At 41.2% G+C, this 18,412-nt stretch overlaps 1 protein-coding gene across 1 annotated transcript in view; it reads left to right on the top strand.

Annotated features, from left to right (window-relative positions):
- fam20cb (FAM20C golgi associated secretory pathway kinase b) overlaps window positions 1-18,412 on the top strand; it is a 50,401-nt gene that overhangs the window by 19,492 nt on the left and 12,497 nt on the right. Inside the window, exon 4 of the mRNA XM_064322896.1 lies at window positions 18,055-18,147. Coding sequence (XP_064178966.1) covers window positions 18,055-18,147 — 93 coding nt within the window. The remainder of the gene's footprint in view (window positions 1-18,054; window positions 18,148-18,412) is intronic.

Here is an 18,412-nt window from a genome sequence, read left to right as displayed (position 1 = left end):
TTGTTTGAATTCTGTGGTAGTTCGTCATCTCTCATGGCTACAGAGGACTATACTGGGAGTTGGCCAGAAGTCTCTTTTTGTATTGCTGTCATGCCCGTCACATGCATCTTCCTCAAGTTTCCCTCTCGCTGTATTTTTAGAGTATGGGTATACCACTGTACAGTACCTGCATATCAGCTGCCATGTCTACTGGGGAGGCTTTAAATATCAATTCCCTCTAGAACATGATGCTGTCCTGAGGCTCTAAGATTCCACTTCCTCAGATCAGCCAAGACTGGGGTACCATTTATTTTACAAAATCAGTGCAACTGGGAAAATCAACCACTGTAATGGCTTTTTTACATTGTTATATTTAAATCAAGTGTACAGTGTGCATTACGCTTTAGCAGTTTATAGAAAATGTGTATCACCAACAGCATTGGGACACGTGTAGACAGCAGTGTTGAAATATGGTCTTTGCGTATGACTGTAAAGCATGCTTAATGCATTTTGTGGTTTGTGAGCAAATTAACTTCCCATTAACCCGGTGGATTTCATGCTAGGGATTATGGTGTGCTGCTTTTGCAATTAAGCAAGAAGGAAATGGGCACAACAGTTTTACACTTGCAAGTTGAATCTTGCATCCCATACAAAGATAAGTAAGACTGTAGTAGCATAATTATTTTAATTGTTTCTGCAATAAATTTTGGTTCAGACAATCCAGACATGAAAGAATTTGGTGAGCATCTTTAATTACATGTATACAGCAGACCAAATAAGTGCATAGCATTCGTGAGCTGCGCTCGTCACAGATTCATCTTCAGAATTTCAGACAGAAAACTTTGTACTCTTGCCTGAGGGGGAAATGAAGGTGCTGGTACAATGGTGGTAATCAAAATGCAGTGGCATGGCAGGAGCAACAGTAGTACCTGTTTTTTTTTTAAATAATGGACTGTTAAATCTGGAATTGGGGTGTTATGTATGTGACTAACAGGGGAAACTGCATGAACGGTCCAAACAGAACTTTTGCAGTAACAACTGGAAAAGTATTCGTACTGTCTTTATTTTTTGCTTTTTTTAATGCATGTCACACTTCATCAAGAAGGATTTAATTGGTGAATAAGTGATATTTAATTTCAACTCTAATTAATTATCTTTAATTTTCAATGTTCATTGAGCACAAAGTGCTGACATTTTCAGCTGTATAAAAAGTTTAGAATGTGCTTTTGAGTATGCGTTGATGTACCACAATCACTCTAGTTTATCTGAGCTGAAAGCTCAGCCTTTGCATATTTCATTTTGTAGGGATTGTACTTTATTCCCAACACAATTAAGAGGTGGAAATATCTTTAAAATTTTAAAAGATCATCTACAAAAGACAGTAATCAGTTAATTTGAAATAACATACTTCCTGAATTGGTGTTCTGATCTACAAATATCTAACGTTAGTACGTTGTCCTACGGTACCACTGTACTGCTAGTAGTGATTATTTTGCAGTATAAAGATATTTCAAATTAGGTGGACCATAGAAGAACTATAATCAAGGAGGAGGAAGGAAAAATACAAGGAATAACTTATTACTGGCTAGATACATTTTTTATTGAATTACAGTTTAATTACAGTCTAATCATCAAAAAAGCACCTGAAAATAATAATTGGATATACAGATGACTAGACAAACAATTTTATGGGCATGCTTTCCATTGCCACCTAGTTTTTATGAAACCAATGCGAGAGATATCTCATATAGAGGACATCAAAGAGGGGCCCTCCTTTTGTAAGTTGACTAAAAGACCACCCAAGGCAGATGGTGGTAATTACTACTTTGATTATTCTCATGTCCACGGTGTAACTTCCGCAGAGGAAAACAGGAAAATCATTGTTTTACCATTATAATAGACCATTTCCATCCTCAGCCTTCCTTCAACCTGGACTCTGCTTGGGTATTCTATGAATAGGTCAGGTGTTTCTGAGTTAGGGCACAAGAAATTTGATCCCAGAGTTTTTCCTCCCCCGTTTTCTCTGGGCTCGTATACATTCAAACAGAAGAGGAATTATGTGCTGCTCTTGGCCATTGTCTGCTTTATGACTAGCTGAGCTTCAAGACATGGGGTGTACAGGGAGATGAGTGGCCTGTTGGTGGGAAATCTATCCAAAATTAAACATACCATCTAAACTTACATGTGTGACTAGGGGCCCGGGTCCGCAGAGGGCACAGTGAAAGGCTATAGGGAAAGATCAGTTTTACATTTTCTTGTGCAACTGAACATTCTCCTCAATAAAGTTGTGGCTCTTACAGTGCAGTACATCATACTGAAATTCTGGAGACATAAGCGGATTTAACTCCATACATCTGAGCTCCACTTGGTTAGAACGCTCATCCAGTCACTGCCTTTATCCACATTAAGGATAAGTAATATTATGTAAGTATTATGTAAACAGTGGCTGACATCCTCTTATATTCTGTACAGTGATGCACGGAACACTGGGTTAAGTCAGCGTTAAGTCACAGTTCTTTTCAAGTGGTTCTAGAAGCAGTCTGCACATCAGTTTTTCTTGAGTCACATGCGATAAGCAACAGCCAAGTGTAACGACCGAGTACAGCTTTAGAGCTAAAAACTGTTTTTTTATGTGTTTAGCCACAGTAATATATAGACTTTCTAATATGTTAGTATTTTAGCTTATAAGGAAAGGGTGAGAAATACTTTGAAGCCCTTAGTAAATGTACGTGTGTGTGTGTGTGTGTGTGTGTGTGTGTGTGTGGTCAGAAAATGAAGAAAACACAGTATTTTATCTTCCACAGTGTGATGTGTAAATATTAAGACATGACTCTGAAGGGGACATTATCTGCCTGAACCAAAGTAGCTATAAGAAGTGACAGGGAGACTTATGGATAATCCCTTTAAACACAGCGCAACTAAATTAACTCAGATTTTTTGTCACTGGTTAATTTCATAGAGGCTTGTGCTGATTTAATTAGGAAAATGGTAATTGCACACAAATCACAATGGCTTTATATATTGTACATATACTTTTATATATTTATTCATCCAGGAAATTTAGCCAATAATACAAGCCACAAAGATTTCTTGTAGTTGTTAAGATTTGACAGGATTTTTCTGTAACTAGGGACAGATGTAGGATGGATAAGTAGCCTCTTGTTTTGGAGAAGGTCACAGATAGATTTTTTATATCAGGGGGGCTGGCTGGAATGCAGGCACATGCACAAGCTGGAAACACATGGTACTTCAGCTGTAGGCAGATGTTCCTCCATACTTGCCTGAATTCAGCATTACCAAACCCTGGGGGGCTCCTCTGGAAAATATGAATCAAACTGGAGTTTAGAGAGATGCAGAGGCAAGAAATCAACACTTTGGAATCCCACAGAAGAAAGAGAGAAGGACTTTGATATTTCAAGTATTTTGCAAACTGATAGGCCTCTGACTGTTTACAGATGTTTTCACTTGGATTGCGTGAGCAAGTTGTCCACATTTTGGCAAAATAGTGTAAAGTCTCAACCCAAGGAAGTTAAAGAATTGAATGTTTTGTTTTTAGATCAGCATTTTTCCTGTGGTGAAAAATGATTGGAATTGAACTGTTCCAGTGAAAGCATCAATGAGCTTGTTTAAAAAAAAAAAAAAATATTATGGTAGTCCACCTTTGAATTCATTGGCGACTGTAAATTAATTTTCCTCTGCTCCACCTTCTGAGTGGTGACTCACTACCTTAGCAGCTGTGTCTAAAACGAATCCTTCACTATAGCTGAGCTAATGTGTTAATGCTGAAGTTGGTTGTCATGCAGAATTGGTTGTCAAGAGCTCTACAAGTTTCCCTGTCTGTGAATAGATGACCTAGAAAAACAAAAGTATAACCAGTCACCCCTTAGTCTCCATGTTTAAAAAATAGTGCAGTGTCATGTAAACCTTAAAATGCCCCTGGTTACCAGGCCTAATCTTTCCTTTTGCTCTGAGCTTCCACAAGGTATTTTAGGTCCAAGCTGCCACATCACTTCAGTTCACAGCTCATCTGTGTATAAAGCCATAAACCAATGAGATATTTTTACAATTTATTTCACGAGTGTTAAGCATGACTACATTGTAGGCAAAGAGGTGGCCAAGGCAGCACTTCTGTGTGACAGCCTCACTGCTGCAGTACTAAACCATTCTGAAAAACATGGATACTGTATTCATAAAATGATAGGGCACACCCAGAAGCTTGGTTCTGCTTGTCAAAACACTGTCTTAGAAAGAAAGCATGAGTACGAGAGTGAAATGTGTTTCCTCTGACATTTCCCTTTTTAACAGGGGATGCCAGGAAGATGAAAGTACAAAGCTGCCCTCAGGTACCATCCTCATTTTTTTTCCAGGGCCCCTGTGTGGCTGCATTACAGGTTCACAGAAGAGCCTTTTGCAAGTTCTGCACTTCTGTGACACATTCTCGCTTTCTCATCAATGCACACTGTGCCTGTGGTCCATGCCGCTCAATATGCTGGCCATGCTAGGATGAGCACTTAATATATACCCATTGATTTGAGATGGTAGAAAGACAAGGGAGAGTGCCCCCAAAACCTATCAGAGTTAGAAAGCTGAAAGTGTTTTGACTCGCTCTCTTTAGTGTAACGATCAGAGCTTTATAGTTCCATAAGCTTTGTACCTCTGAGAGCTTTACATTATTTCAAAAGGCCAGCATTTTTACTTTCGTTCTTTGTTTTGTGATGCCAAATATGCCACTTAGCCGCTATGCTCCCTCATCTCCTTTGTACTCTGGCCTCAAGGCACACAGGGATCAGCAATGCTTCTGACTGGCCCAGCTTCTCATAGGAAGATTAATTTAGCCTCTGTTCCTCTGCGTAGTATTGCTTAGGGTCTATCCATTAAGCTGTGTGAAGAAGCTTTGTAATATGAAGGAATGGACTGCCCCTGGCATTCTGACATTCTGACTGTGTCGCCATTATCTGGCTTCCTGTAATAGCCAGGCTGTGAAGTCCTACAGTATACGGCTGCTTTTACTGCAGGACAACATTTCTCAAACGACACAAATTATGCTTTTTTGAGAAATCCAGGCTATTCCATTCCATTCCAAGTCCAAGGAGAAAGGCAGCAAAGTGAGGGCTACACGCAGGCTTTGATACGAATTGAAAACCTTTCTGAGCACCAAAGAGAATAATCCCCTGCATCTTCAGAAAAGAACAAGGTGCACCTAGCACATCTCGCACGCTTGGCTGCTTCCTGGCTGATTGATCCAGGAATGGACTCCAGCTGCTTTTTAGACGAATCTAACATAATTTAGCCTCAGCAGCAATGAGCAGGGAGGATTGCTCCAGTCTTCCAATTCCGTATGTGAAAAAAATCCAAAGCATTTCGGTCAACAAATGGCTCCTTTTATATCCCCAGAACTTATAATGTACCATAATCATCAGCTGAAAAAATCATGGGCAGTACTAGGAAAGTGCTCATTCATTACAATAAAAATTCAAGACTGCAAGTAACCTAATTTCTGTGCCTGCAACTCCTCAGTTTTCAAATTCAATCAATTTGAATAACATTCAATTCAATTCAGTTTTATTTGTGTAACGCTTTTTTTCAGAGAACGGTCACAAAGACACTTTACAGAGTTGCAAGGCAAGAAACAGAACAAAAATAGCACACTGAGAAAACACCAGGCCTGAACTCCCCAATAGGTAGTACATAAGGTAGAAAAAACTCCCAGTGTGGAGAAAACCCTCAAACGGATATTCAAATATGCAAATTTTTACATTTGGATATCATTTAAATTCTGAATAGAGACAAGCTTGACACCTGCCTAGAACTATGTTAGTTTAAATGTAAAACATTCATGTTAATACATTGCCTGTCATACATTGCCCCCAAAAATATAAAATTATTGGCTGGTTCAGTGTTGAAGTGGAGATCTGTGGTCCCCAATCTGTTGTTCATTTTGATAAAAAAATCTCACCTCTCTGTTGCCACAGATTGCAGCACCACACACACTGGCTGATGACCAACAGGGAGAGATAAAATGCCAGACATTCCCGTTAATGCCTTCTAAGAAATCCATTTTATGGGTAGGAGAGGGATATAAATTATGTAAAGGCCTGTGCACAAGATGTAAACTCATCTCCTTTAGCACGACGTTAGCTGAGAAATCCTACTGCTTTGTTTTCAAAAAAATCTGAGATTATGTGGTTTATTTTCGAGGAGGGAGTCGTAGGTTGAAAGGCGGAATTGGAATACATGCGCTGAGCATTAAAACGAAACGGACAATTCAGAATTATTTACTTCTAATTGCAGCTCACGGCGGCCATTGTTTGTGGAGGAGGTCAGCCCTGATATGATTATTTTATATCCAGTGCAGTTTGTTAGAATGTGCATAATAAAGATAGTCTTTTTCATTTGTAATGCTGCTGTTGTGGAAAAACACAAATTAAAATGTGTATTGAACTTGCAAATGATGGATGAGAAAGAGGAGCAGAAGCACTTTGTAGTGTGCTGGGGGTATGTCAGATGATATTAAATCTGAATCCCAGAAACACATTTAACAGTGGAGTTTGCCATTTGAGCGACTGAAAGTTTCACATTAGTGCCTTGTAGACAAAACCTTTTAAGGTAACATTTAGCTAAAAGCTGCTGTTTAAATGATTGATATATGAAATATGACAAAGTGAGCACATCTGTTATACAGTGAATAAATATCAGCAATACACATGCAGGCCTTATGTCTGCATGGCCTCTTCTTCTCAGTTCCATGTTATCCTCTCTAATTTTCTGCCATTATTTGTCATGTAGTGCGGTTTAGTAGGTGCGTGGTATAGAATACTAGTCTACCTTCTTTAGACCTTCTTTAATTGTACATATTCTTTTTCGTGATACCCTCCTTGTATCGCACAACTCAAAAGGAATGCTTCTGGGCCACGACACTAATAGTTACAGAGGAAATGAATAGTATTCTCACAGTCATTTAGGTAAACCATGTACATTTATTTCCTCCAAAATGAATTAATTTTCCATTGTCATTCTAATATCCCTCATGTGGATACCAGGCTTTCTTCTTGCAAAAGCATTTCATTTTTCTATTCATGCTAGCTACAGTAGTTTGATAGCACTTTGTTCACGCAGTCACAACCGAACGAGATAAATGTCATCCAGTCAACCAGTAAGCTGATTTTCGAATGTTTTATTCTCTTTCAGCTTTTATGTTGACCCGGTGCAAAGGGAGGATAAAGCTTCATACGGCAGGTTCATAGAAGCCTGTTGTGCGAAAGCCCCTCCACTTTGACGCCACGGATTTAACCGGCGGTGCAACTGTGCTTCTTTTTACATGCATGTTTTCATTATAGAGAGAACATATTTACTGTAGAGCTGAAGCTGGAGAGACCAAAATAGTAACCGGATGCCATAAAGAACGCTATTGTATTGGAGTTGGGAGAAATGTACTCCATATGATTAAAGGCACACACAGAGGAATGCCCCATGCGCTGCAGAGAGCCGGGGGATTTCAGCTGAAATTGAAAGGCAAGTCCATTAAGAGCGCATAATAGAAAGCACATCTTAACACAAAGCGCTGGGGACGTCTGGGACAAGCTACCTTTTGTGTACAGTGAAGCACATTCACTGCAAATTTTTTAAAAGGATGTGGATTAGAGATGCAGAGCGCGATTCTTAAAAATCTAACAAAACAGAGGATCATGTTGTACCACGGTAGATCGTGTTCAATTTGAGTTTGGGTAATATAAAAGAAAGTAATCAGTGCTGTATTGGAGACAGATGCTATCCTGTAGAAAAAAATATCAAATACATATACAAGCTGAGATTAATAAGTGGTTTGTGTTCACTTCTTCAGAAAGCTACACCATTGAATTACGCGCCATCAGCATCAGAAATTAGATTTACTGAAAGAAGGATTCAGGAATTAAACCATGGCGATACATTTTAACATTCAAAAATATATGGGAGGTGGGAGGGGTGGTGGTAAGGACCAGGCCATGTCCAATCCAGTCAGTCTCAGCTAAATGTAAAAATCCCGCTGTCTCCTGTCATGCTCGTCCCCAAACCCCCACACTCCCCTCTCTACCAGAAGACAAGAAGGCCTTGCTGACTGCATAAAACCTGAGCTGGAAGCAAAGGCAGACAAGGACTGGGTCTCACCATTAGTCAGCAGAGGCAATGATAGGAAATGTCAGCGACAGCAAAGGTTGAGTCTGGGTGAGAATCAATGTGCTATATTCCTCATCAGACCCAGGGTCAATTCTAATTAAAAATGACAATGACAGCACTTATCTTTACTCTGCTATATAATTACCGGGTAATTCGGTCAATTCCAATTATGACCAAGTGATTACAGTTCTTTTATAAAGCAATAAAGCACAGGCATTATGAACAGTTGTGTCTTCATTGTCATTCATCAAAATTAGTCTTATTAGTCTGTAGAATCATATGCATGTCACAGTGTACACTGCTAGGCCAGACCAGGTGAAACCATGACTGTAAAATTGTAATTCCACTTGGATGTAAAATATTAATTTTGAACTGCTGCTCTGGCTGTCTAGGCTGTACTCCATATTCCACATGTGTCAGTAAGAGGCTTGTCCATTTGACAAGCAGTTTATGCCTAATTACCTGCATGTGACAGACATGCACACACACACTGTATCTAATGTATTGGAATGGAAATAATTTTCAAGTTTGGATGGTCCATTGGGTCAAATGTTGTCATGAATCCATTATCATGATATCATATTTATATACTCACATACTTTGACAGGATGACGATCAATTATAGGATCATATAGGAACAAATTTAGTCTAATTTGTCGTTTCCCTGTGTTTATGATTGAGGTTAAACGTTAGGTGTACAAAACCATGTGTACTCTAGGTTGGAAGAAGGCATTAAAATTCATATTCATAGGAAATGGAAATTAGCCTCAAGACCAACTAATTTTCCCTATGAGAGTAATGATAGTTGCCAGTGGTGGAAATATTGAATCATCCTCAAGCTTTGTTTTCAATATTAGAATTTTTTTTTGAACTGTCTAAGAACAGGTGCTGAAGCCAAATACTTTCCTGGTGGATTTAATGAATAGAATTTGGGGAACGTAAATATTGTGAAAATTAATTAGAATTAACAAAAATATTGTAACTTCTTTGGTCAAGTTAATTTAATACTTTTTGGAAACTGGTACTGTATGTCTCACATTCCTCTAATTAGCAGACTGGATCTTACTTTTTCAATAACCTTGTAATTAAAACATTAATTAATGCTGATGTATTACTCTTATATTCAAAACCGAATGTCTTTGAATGTCTGTTCTATGGAGAAATATTTTATTCTGAACATTGGTCTCTATGAAAAATACTTGAAGTTGGTTTAAATTCTGATAGATTCTGATGTAAAGCTGATGTAAGCTTTCTGAGCTTCAGTCTGATGGTCACTTCCTTCATTGTTGTATATTAATGTATGCCACTATGTTTATTTTTCTATCATTTTTTAACATTACACATCCTCTCAGTATGCATGAGTCTTCACTCTGAAAAAGTCCAATTTAACTATTTCAGTACATCCGTTTAGACAGAATTGAAAATTGTAATGCTGGCACAACGTGGTAGAATGCAGACCAGGAATGCGTGTGGGGAAGAACGAGAGAGAGTGAGAGAGGGAGGGAGGGAGGGAGGGAGAGATGTCAGCTCTATCATTGCTCTCATCAGAGAGTGTACAGTTCCTTTCTGCCTGCGGCGACGGCGTCTGAACCCGGGCGCGGTGTCACAGCGAGACGCCTGTCAAATGAGGCTGTGAATCTGCCCTGGATTATGTATCGAGGATGAATTCCTCTTTATGAGCGCCTTATCTGTTTATCATGGTGGAATATTTACAAGATGCCGTTGCGGGGTCATTGTGCAGGTGTGTGTGTGTGTGGAGGGGGGGGTACTATCGTCTCAGATATCCGGGCCTGTCGGCTTATCAGTGCGATAGTGTTCGGTACGCGTCTCGGTCATAAGGGAGGCGCAGGTTTGTCCTGCATGTCGTCACAGGTGCCCTGTCTCTCCTCTGCTTTCCACTGACAGCCCGAAAGCCGTGCTACAAGTGTGCCAGCGATATGTGGCGTACTCAGTGATAGTGATACCAGCAATGCATGCTCTGAGATAGACAGGAAAATAGCTTCTTATGCACACAGTTCTGATCCACATGACTCTTCACAGTCACAATGAACCCAGATAAAATGTTCACAGCGCTGTATACTCCTTTTCTGACTGCTTTTCCTTGTTTGACTTCCAAGCAATTCAATGTCACAGCCATCATCGAGTCAGAAGAAATTTTGTATGAGCCTTCTGACGAGTTAGAGGGAAGCTTTCTCAAAAAAATCTTAATTTTGTATGTTCCATCTTGCCCTCGGAGTGTGTGGTATGATCTGCATTTCATGTGTCAAAACCGAATCTTTTTTCCGTATCTGAAAAAAGCCCATTTGAAGGGAGGTGTCAATAAATCAAATTATACTGGGTAAAGGCAACAAATCTTTTGTTTCATCTACAATTCTGAAGCCATGTTTATAATACAATATCTGAATGTTTAGCGCCTTGCAGTTTCATCTGAACTGCAACCTAAATCTTATGAATCCATTCTCTACAATGGGACAGGTATCACGCCTTGGTGACATCATTATTTGGGATGGGATTCTGCACATTTTCTGTGTAGTGAGCTATGTATCATACATTACGCATTAGAAATTATCCAAATTATTCTTAAGGTGAGGATCAACATATTTAGAAAAATATATCTGTTTTGGCATTTTAAGAAGCTCTAATGGCCATATCCAACATGTCCATGAGTGTGCTTTAGGGACATATGTATTAGTAAACAGATTCTGGACAGGAGAGACTAGGACATTGAAATGGGCTTGCATGTGCCGTTATAGGTTAATACCCCTAATGCGGTGTGAAAACAAAGCCACTGTGTACCTCTGAACGCCACTTCCAATGATGTCCATCAAACCATTACGAATGTGTGTTATCTTTCTTTTTGTGCTTTTTTGGCTTGTGTAACTGACTGGATTGACCGCATGTCCCAGGCTGCCACATTCTGTACAATGAGTGCTATAGCTGCATTCATTCGTTCAAAGGCTGTTTTTCCTCATCTGTTGCTATATCCCTCACTTTTTCCAGTGAATTTCATAATATGCCAATTATTTTGATATCAAGTAAGTGTGCATGTACAAAATAAGTGATGTCCACATGATACATGGAGAATGCACTGCGTAGCAGATGTAAAGGAAAGGCATTTTTTTACAGTCTATGACTAGCATAACCCTCGAGTGTTACAAGTAGGTTCACAATGCGATAAGATTCAGGCAAGTTCAATTTGTTTGAGTCATTTTGCATATGACAAATGAAGTTATATATGCCTGGAAGTAATTAATTTTTATCTGTCACTTGTTTAACCTTGAAATTTTGCAGATAGATACTTAATAGAACATGCTTTTACATGGTAATCCCCAGGAGTTTGCTATGGCTGTCACACCACATAGCCAAATATGCGCATGTGTTTTGGAATATTATCATAGCTTTAAAAATACTACAGAGACCTTAAAAGTACCTTAAAATATTGCATGCACACAGGGTTATATTGACACAGATCTTACTAAATGAACAAATTTATAATTTGTCCGGCATGCATTTCTGCTTGGAAGTCTTAATTGTATGAATGATAAAATACAGTTTAAATGCTCATCAAATGCCATTCCTGTTTTTCTGCTAGTATGAATGAATGTAGATGTTTTAATGCCTGTTATACGATTAGACTGAATTCCTTCTCAGTATTGTTGTCAACTACTGTATGTACTCTGGTGTTATTCTATTCTAACTTTGCATGCATTTTTAAAGGGCAAGGGTAGCTCAGTATATTTTTGTACTTCTGTTAATATCGAAACATAAAAAAATCAAATATTCAAAGTTTGTTTGCAAAATGTCACAAAGCTGTGTGTTCCCGGCTTCCTCTGAGTATTTAGGCTCTGCGTTTATCTGTCCTTTTACCTGGCAAATGGCACCATATTCCAGTGACTGTATTAAAGCGAGCACATTTTGGAAAATGTGTGTCATATAGGGAACAAAGGAGGAATGTGCTGTGAGAGAACACAGTCGATAGGTAGGGCTCCCCTGGCAGTTCGCTGCTGTACTCTCCATATCAGCGGCAACTCATTTTTCATACTGCAGCCAGACTGAAGGGAAACAGCTGGCCTGGGAGCTCCTCCCAATGTTAGGGGAAAGGGGGTGGGGTGTGTGTGTGTGTGTGCATGTGTGTGAGAGGGTGGGGGGGGGGGGTTCACCTTGTAACCATTAGGGTTCTCTGGCTGTCGTGCAAATGCACTCCCACACACCTGGACCTGCCAGCACGCATGTTACAGCGCCGTAAAAATGCCTGAATACAGCAAGCTGGGAAACAGAGTCCTCGGATGGAATTTTTACTGCATCGCTGAGCATCGGTCTGCACTTCCTCACATAAACAAAAGCTCCGGCGAAAGATTCAAGGCCAGTGTCATCCCTCTTCCCATGCCCAGGCCTTGCCAGCAGACAGCTCTCGCCATGCCTCTGAGACAGAGCACTAAATAATGATCATCTGGGTTGGCACGTGAGAGAGTGAGGTGAGCCAGCATGCTTTACCCTAAGGGCCCTTCCTGTTTACTGAATGCCATGAGACTCTAATGAAAGGGGGAAGCAGTTCCAGAAGAAGAGAGAGAAAAAAAGACCTGCAGCCATACAATTCTGCATCAACTTTTGACCCCATAATAGAGAATTTCATGGAACATAGATCATATGATAAACTGATAAAATAATAAGTAGAATCAGAATCGCTAAGCAGATTCAGACACTGCCTCTTTCTGTGATGAAAGGCTGTAAATAGCAGTGTTCTGTGCTATTTTAAGGAGATCATGAAGCTGGGAGTCATTTTGCTTCTGCTCTGTGGTTATTTTGCCAGCTTGGTCACAAGGGTAAACATTTTTTTCACACCAGCAAATTTAGAATAATGACCCCCCCCCCCCCAGTATTAAAATCAGTTTCTTTTTTGAATTGCAAAATCAACATTGGTGCTGATAGAAGCATTACCTCTGGCTCAGCAGCGCCTCATTGTGGCACAAAAGATGTGAAGAATAATATGCTAAGCTCTTGCAGGGAACAACAACAAGCTTGGCTGCCATGCTTTGTGGCTGTGACAAATGATCTCAGACTGAGCTGTGGACTTGGTCCTTACGACTAATCTGACTATGGAGGGGTCTGGTATTATGGTTTTGTTGTACACGCTGTCTTATCTCTGCGTCGGCCTTGTTGTGGCTGTGGCAGCACGCTATGAACCGAATCACGGTAAAGCCAGCATTTTCGATGACTCTTTGTTCTGTCATTACTTAAGGACCAAGAGATCAGCTGTGAAATTGATAGACCTGCCCTGGTAATCCCCCTGAGATGTACGTGCTCCCAGTAAAAGCTCCCGTATCAGCAGAGACCAGGCATACAGCTAGCTTGCTATTGGTGGCCCTCTCATCTGTGGTGAGTTGCCAAGAAGCTGTCTGACAGGCAAATGTAAACAGTGCGTTTACCCTGAATGGAGGGTCATGCAAACAGCAAGCTCAGCACAGTTTCCCTGCATGAGGGAATCGGGTCTTATCTCTGTGGTCACGCTGAAATGGCTGCTTCATAGACATCCCACAGAAACAGCCTCTAGTGTGTCAAGTGCAATGAGCATTCAGACAGTACCCAATACCAGTGAGCCCCCTCCACTGTACATGCTGCCAACTGCTAATTCTCATCACATGCAGTCGCTACGCATTTGCTATTGCCTTTTTTTATTTTTTGTTACGATTGACTGACTGACCCAGAGATAAGTGCATTAGTTCTTGGGCATTTACAACCCGAGGATGCGATTCAGAATTTGATATTATTCCAAATATATTTGTGCCATAAACAGCCTAGTGATCACGCTCCAGAAAGTGCTGTTATCGCCTCGCTTTGAGCTTTCAGGCCGACTCCCGAGCACAGCAGACGCCTGGCTTTCAGCACCCTGCTGACAGTCATCATCGCATTCTTCCTGGCCCCAGCCTCACAGCCAGCCGATAATGCCATGTTTCTGATGGCTTTATTGCCATTTGAATCAGATGTATATCGCGGTAATTACCCGCTCTGGCTGCTCGGGCCTTATTCATTGACAAAAGCGCATTAGCGCAGTGTACTCAGAGCCCTGGCACACAATGAACTGTCACATCTGACCTGTCTGAGAAGCAGAGCCCACCACTATTCCCTCCCAGACAGGAAATTGCAGGCAGGGTCATGGTGACTGGAGCAAAAACGCCTGTAATCAAAGTAGGTCAGTGTATTCCTCCAGTCATCAGCGCGAGTTAAGCAGATAGAAGATAAAGCAAATGGCTTTGATGGAGTAATTTTGCAATACTGGGAAACATGACTAGGAGGAAGAGTGACAACATATGTGTGGTTGGAGCTATGTGTCAGCAGAGGACCTTGGACCTAACACCTATTATGTACTGAAGTGCGAAATACTCCTGGGTTGCATATATTAGAGGTTGCATACTTGCCCATTTTATTTTCAGCTTTACAGCATGGTTTTATTCTGTTCAATCCACATTGCACCTATTTTCACTAAAGACAGATGCAGTCTTCTTATCCTTAATGTATTCGTTCAGCCATTTTGTTTTTGCCAGTGTGCTTGGCAGTCAAGTAACCTGACAGAATAAGGTATAAACTGCTTTGACCATGAATAAACGATGTTTACACTTCTATTGTTGTGTAGCCGTGAATGTGCAGTTTAACCTCACGGCCTCGGATTGAATCTGAACAGCACCAGTGCCGGCTGTGGTCGGTAGGTCCATAAGACGACGCGCAATTGCCGATTGTGTCAGCCAGGGTATTGGAGGGTTTCATTTCCTTACTCTCTAGTGACCCCCACTGGTCAATTAGGGTACCCATACGCTACAAATCAAAGCCTCATATAACAGGTCTTCCTCTGACTCCACTCTGTGAGCTTAGCTGTAGTCTGTGGCATTACAAGAAGTAGTAATGACCCCATGTGCTTCGCAGGAGAACCGTAAATGTCTGTACTCTCCCGAGTTGCCTGTGGGGTCCATGCGTGTACATAGCGTTTGCAGATTGGACATTACAAATGTGGATGGGAATTTGATATATGCAGCCCTGTGTTGGGTGCCAAAAATTATGAAGAATAAAAGAGAGTAGTTTAAGAAGGTGATGGGTCCTGTGCTCGATCTTATGCTGAAGAATGGATGCTGGCATCCAAAATCCCAGGGTACCAACTTGTCATTCCCCCTGCTACTATGATTTTTTCCAACTGCTTTAAAATCCTGTATATTTGCATTTTAAGGGTTAGAGTATTTATCCTTTATATTTTATGCATTGAATGGTATTGTGCCGGGAATCAAGAGCACAGTGAAAGTGCAGGCACAGATCTGTTCTGCTGATGGATGTATTATTAGATTTTCTGATATGTTCAGTGAGTTCATTGTATTGTCTGGAAAGCCAGTGCTATATCTTTTTTTATTTCCTTCCTTGCGATAATATAACCCATATACTGTAGAATCTTACAATACAGGAAATTGAATGGACCGTAACAATAATGGTAAATTTAAAGTCAGGTTTGTCACAAAAAGCTAAGCTAATGTATTGCATTTATGGCAGACCCCTGTAGCAAAGCTGGCAGGAAGGAGAGGCTGTGAGCTCCTCAAGCCTGGGAGGGAAGAGGAGGTGGGGAAACACTGAATAAAGTGGCTTGCTGCCGGATGCCATGCAGAGCCTTTAATGATTGGTGCATATGTCCATTTCACAGCCATGGGTGGGAGGAACAACAGCTGAAGACTGTTGGCTGAATGCTTTGCACTGCCAAGATTAGAATCTGTTTCCATTTTAGCCCTGGCCAGCTCCGCTACCTTCTTTACCCTCATCTTAGATCATGTGATAAACTGATAAAATGATAACAGCAAATAGAATCAGAACAGAACCCCCCCTCCCTTCCCAGGAAAACAAAAAAAAAAGCAAAAGACATTTTTATCATGCAGACTGCTCGAAATGAGTGGTTCACAAACAAAAAACACAAAGATAAATCTGGGGCTAATTAGATTTCTGCCACAACTCGGAAATGGTTCTGAGATTTCCAGCATACTGTTCTCCTCTCACACCATCTGTGAGACACTGCGCCGCTATTGATATACAGCATGAGATCCAAAGCCAAATTATGGGTTATGTGAAAATGTGTAGTAATTATGGATTATGGATTTGTCATCTGTCATGTGGGCATAAAGGCGCTCGGGCAACGCCCATGTGACTGCAGCGCGTGCGCTCGAGCCGTTTCATGCTTACATCCTCTGTAGCCCAGCGCTTGAGAGCTCAATTTTCTCCTCCGCGAAAGCTGTGCCTGAGGACGCCCGTGCAGGAAAAGGCAGACAGTGCAGTCTACCACTTCCTTATGACAGGCAGAGGTGTCTTCCGTCAGGCAATGCGTGCTGTGAACCCAGTGTAATGAGAAACGGTCGGCTCCTGTGGATTTCCCACAACTAAATCCAATGAAGAAATAGCAGTGAAAGCATCAGTCACAAAATACATCATTTTCTACCCATTTGAAAATCACAAATGGTATTTTTTTATTGCATATATTTCCATAATATAATAAAATGCTGTAAAAGCAGAAGAACAGCCAAATTGGTAGGAATAACTTACCCGCGCTCGTCAGTGATTAGCTTTTCTTCGATATCGGCTTTATTTTCCAGTGTCATTTTGTTCATTTGTAGTTTATTATAGCTCTCCCATCAGGGAGCCAGTGAGGATTGAATGTGAGTTTCCCACACAGTGGGAGAGATCAATACCACTTTCCGTAAAGGTCCAGAACTGTTAGCGAGGCAGTAGAGAACCTTCACGTTGTGGCGTCACTAGCCTCAGACTTGCATGGTACACTGCCCCATCTTAGCAGCAGTGAGGGCTCACACTGTGACCCCCCAGGGGGACACACACAGGCACTGTATTACTTCTGACACCAATATAACGTCTCAGAGGGGAGGCTGCAAGGTTTAAACTCGGGTCTCCTGACCTTACACTAGACAGTGTAGTTAAAAGTTCGGGAGCAGACAACACAGCACCTACAGTATGCATCACTCTGGGTAATACATGGTATCCAGTTTCGCACCAGAGTGCATGGAATAAGGTGGGGAAGGAGGAATTTTTTTAATCAGTCAATTAGACGGTCTGGTTTTTGAGCAGGACTGGGGCTGTCTGCAGGGATGTACGGCTATAAACCTGCAAAATGTGTATTATGGGTGACTGTGATCATTGGTATGTAAGTTTAACCTCGTCTCTCATTCAAAGAACGCATCTCCTGCCACCCAGGATCCTCACCAAGTTAAACATTGGTTTAATTTGGTCAGGATGGCATCATACCCCCCTTTTCTGGCCTAACAAGATCACTTCCTGTGGAGATATGTTTTTTGTAGTATATCTACCCTTATATCCATGTTTTAACCAACCATATGCCTGCTTAAAACTCAGTAATTAACTTAGAGGACACAGCACTGTGATGCATGGGTCTTGTATATGATCCATCATCTTTACTGTCGGGGAAATTCTAATTGCTGTGTGATGATGTGCCCTAAAGTTGCTGGCTTGAGGGTGTGATGGAGTACCCATTGGAATTGATGCCGCAAACATGAAAAAAGCAACGTGATTTGCTGTGATGGGTCAATTTGCAGATCTTGTAGTTCCACAGCAAAATAGTATACTTACAAGTATTTGACTTTTGAAAAGTCTGAAAGTCAAAAGATTTTTTTCCCCCGAGAAAGCCTGTATTCCCACAGGAGCTGCCAGTGAAAATGACAGTGTGCTGCAGACATCCACGGAGGATCAAAGCCCTACAGAAACAGGGCCTGGATGCTGCTTTAACAAATCATCAGTCTCCCTCCACAACCTTCTGTACAATTTTACAAGCCCAGCTGTGGTTTCTGAAGCAACAAACTATCTCGGGCTATTGGTGGTATCTTTATTTATCAGAGGTATTAACGTTATGACTTCACTTGTGTCTTTCAGGCAAACGAGGGAGCAAGAGACACCGCCGGACTTCTTCTACTTCTCCGATTTTGAGAGGCACAATGCGGAAATTGCGGCCTTTCATCTGGATAGGTAAATGCCACACCTGGACCTTTAAATGCCAGCTGAAATGCTAAGCATGCTCCCGCGTGTGTGTCTCTATCGGTGGCACAGATAGTTTGTTTTAAAAGAGGCGTCCTGTGCGCTCGCCACAAAAGATGCTAATCACAAGGACGCGGTGACAGTGGAGCTTTGTGAATGAGCGATGTCTCCCTGCCACCGGCTGCACTTTCAACAATGACTGAGGAGTCTCTGTGCCTCGGCTGCGTGCTATCGCATTTTACAGGGCTCCAGAGCG

Source organism: Anguilla rostrata, chromosome 2, assembly GCF_018555375.3.
Source record: "Anguilla rostrata isolate EN2019 chromosome 2, ASM1855537v3, whole genome shotgun sequence".
NCBI classification, from domain to species: Eukaryota; Metazoa; Chordata; class Actinopteri; order Anguilliformes; family Anguillidae; genus Anguilla; species Anguilla rostrata.
The sequence above is the reverse complement of the archived record's forward strand: the minus strand, read 5'-3'. Positions and strand labels throughout refer to the sequence as shown.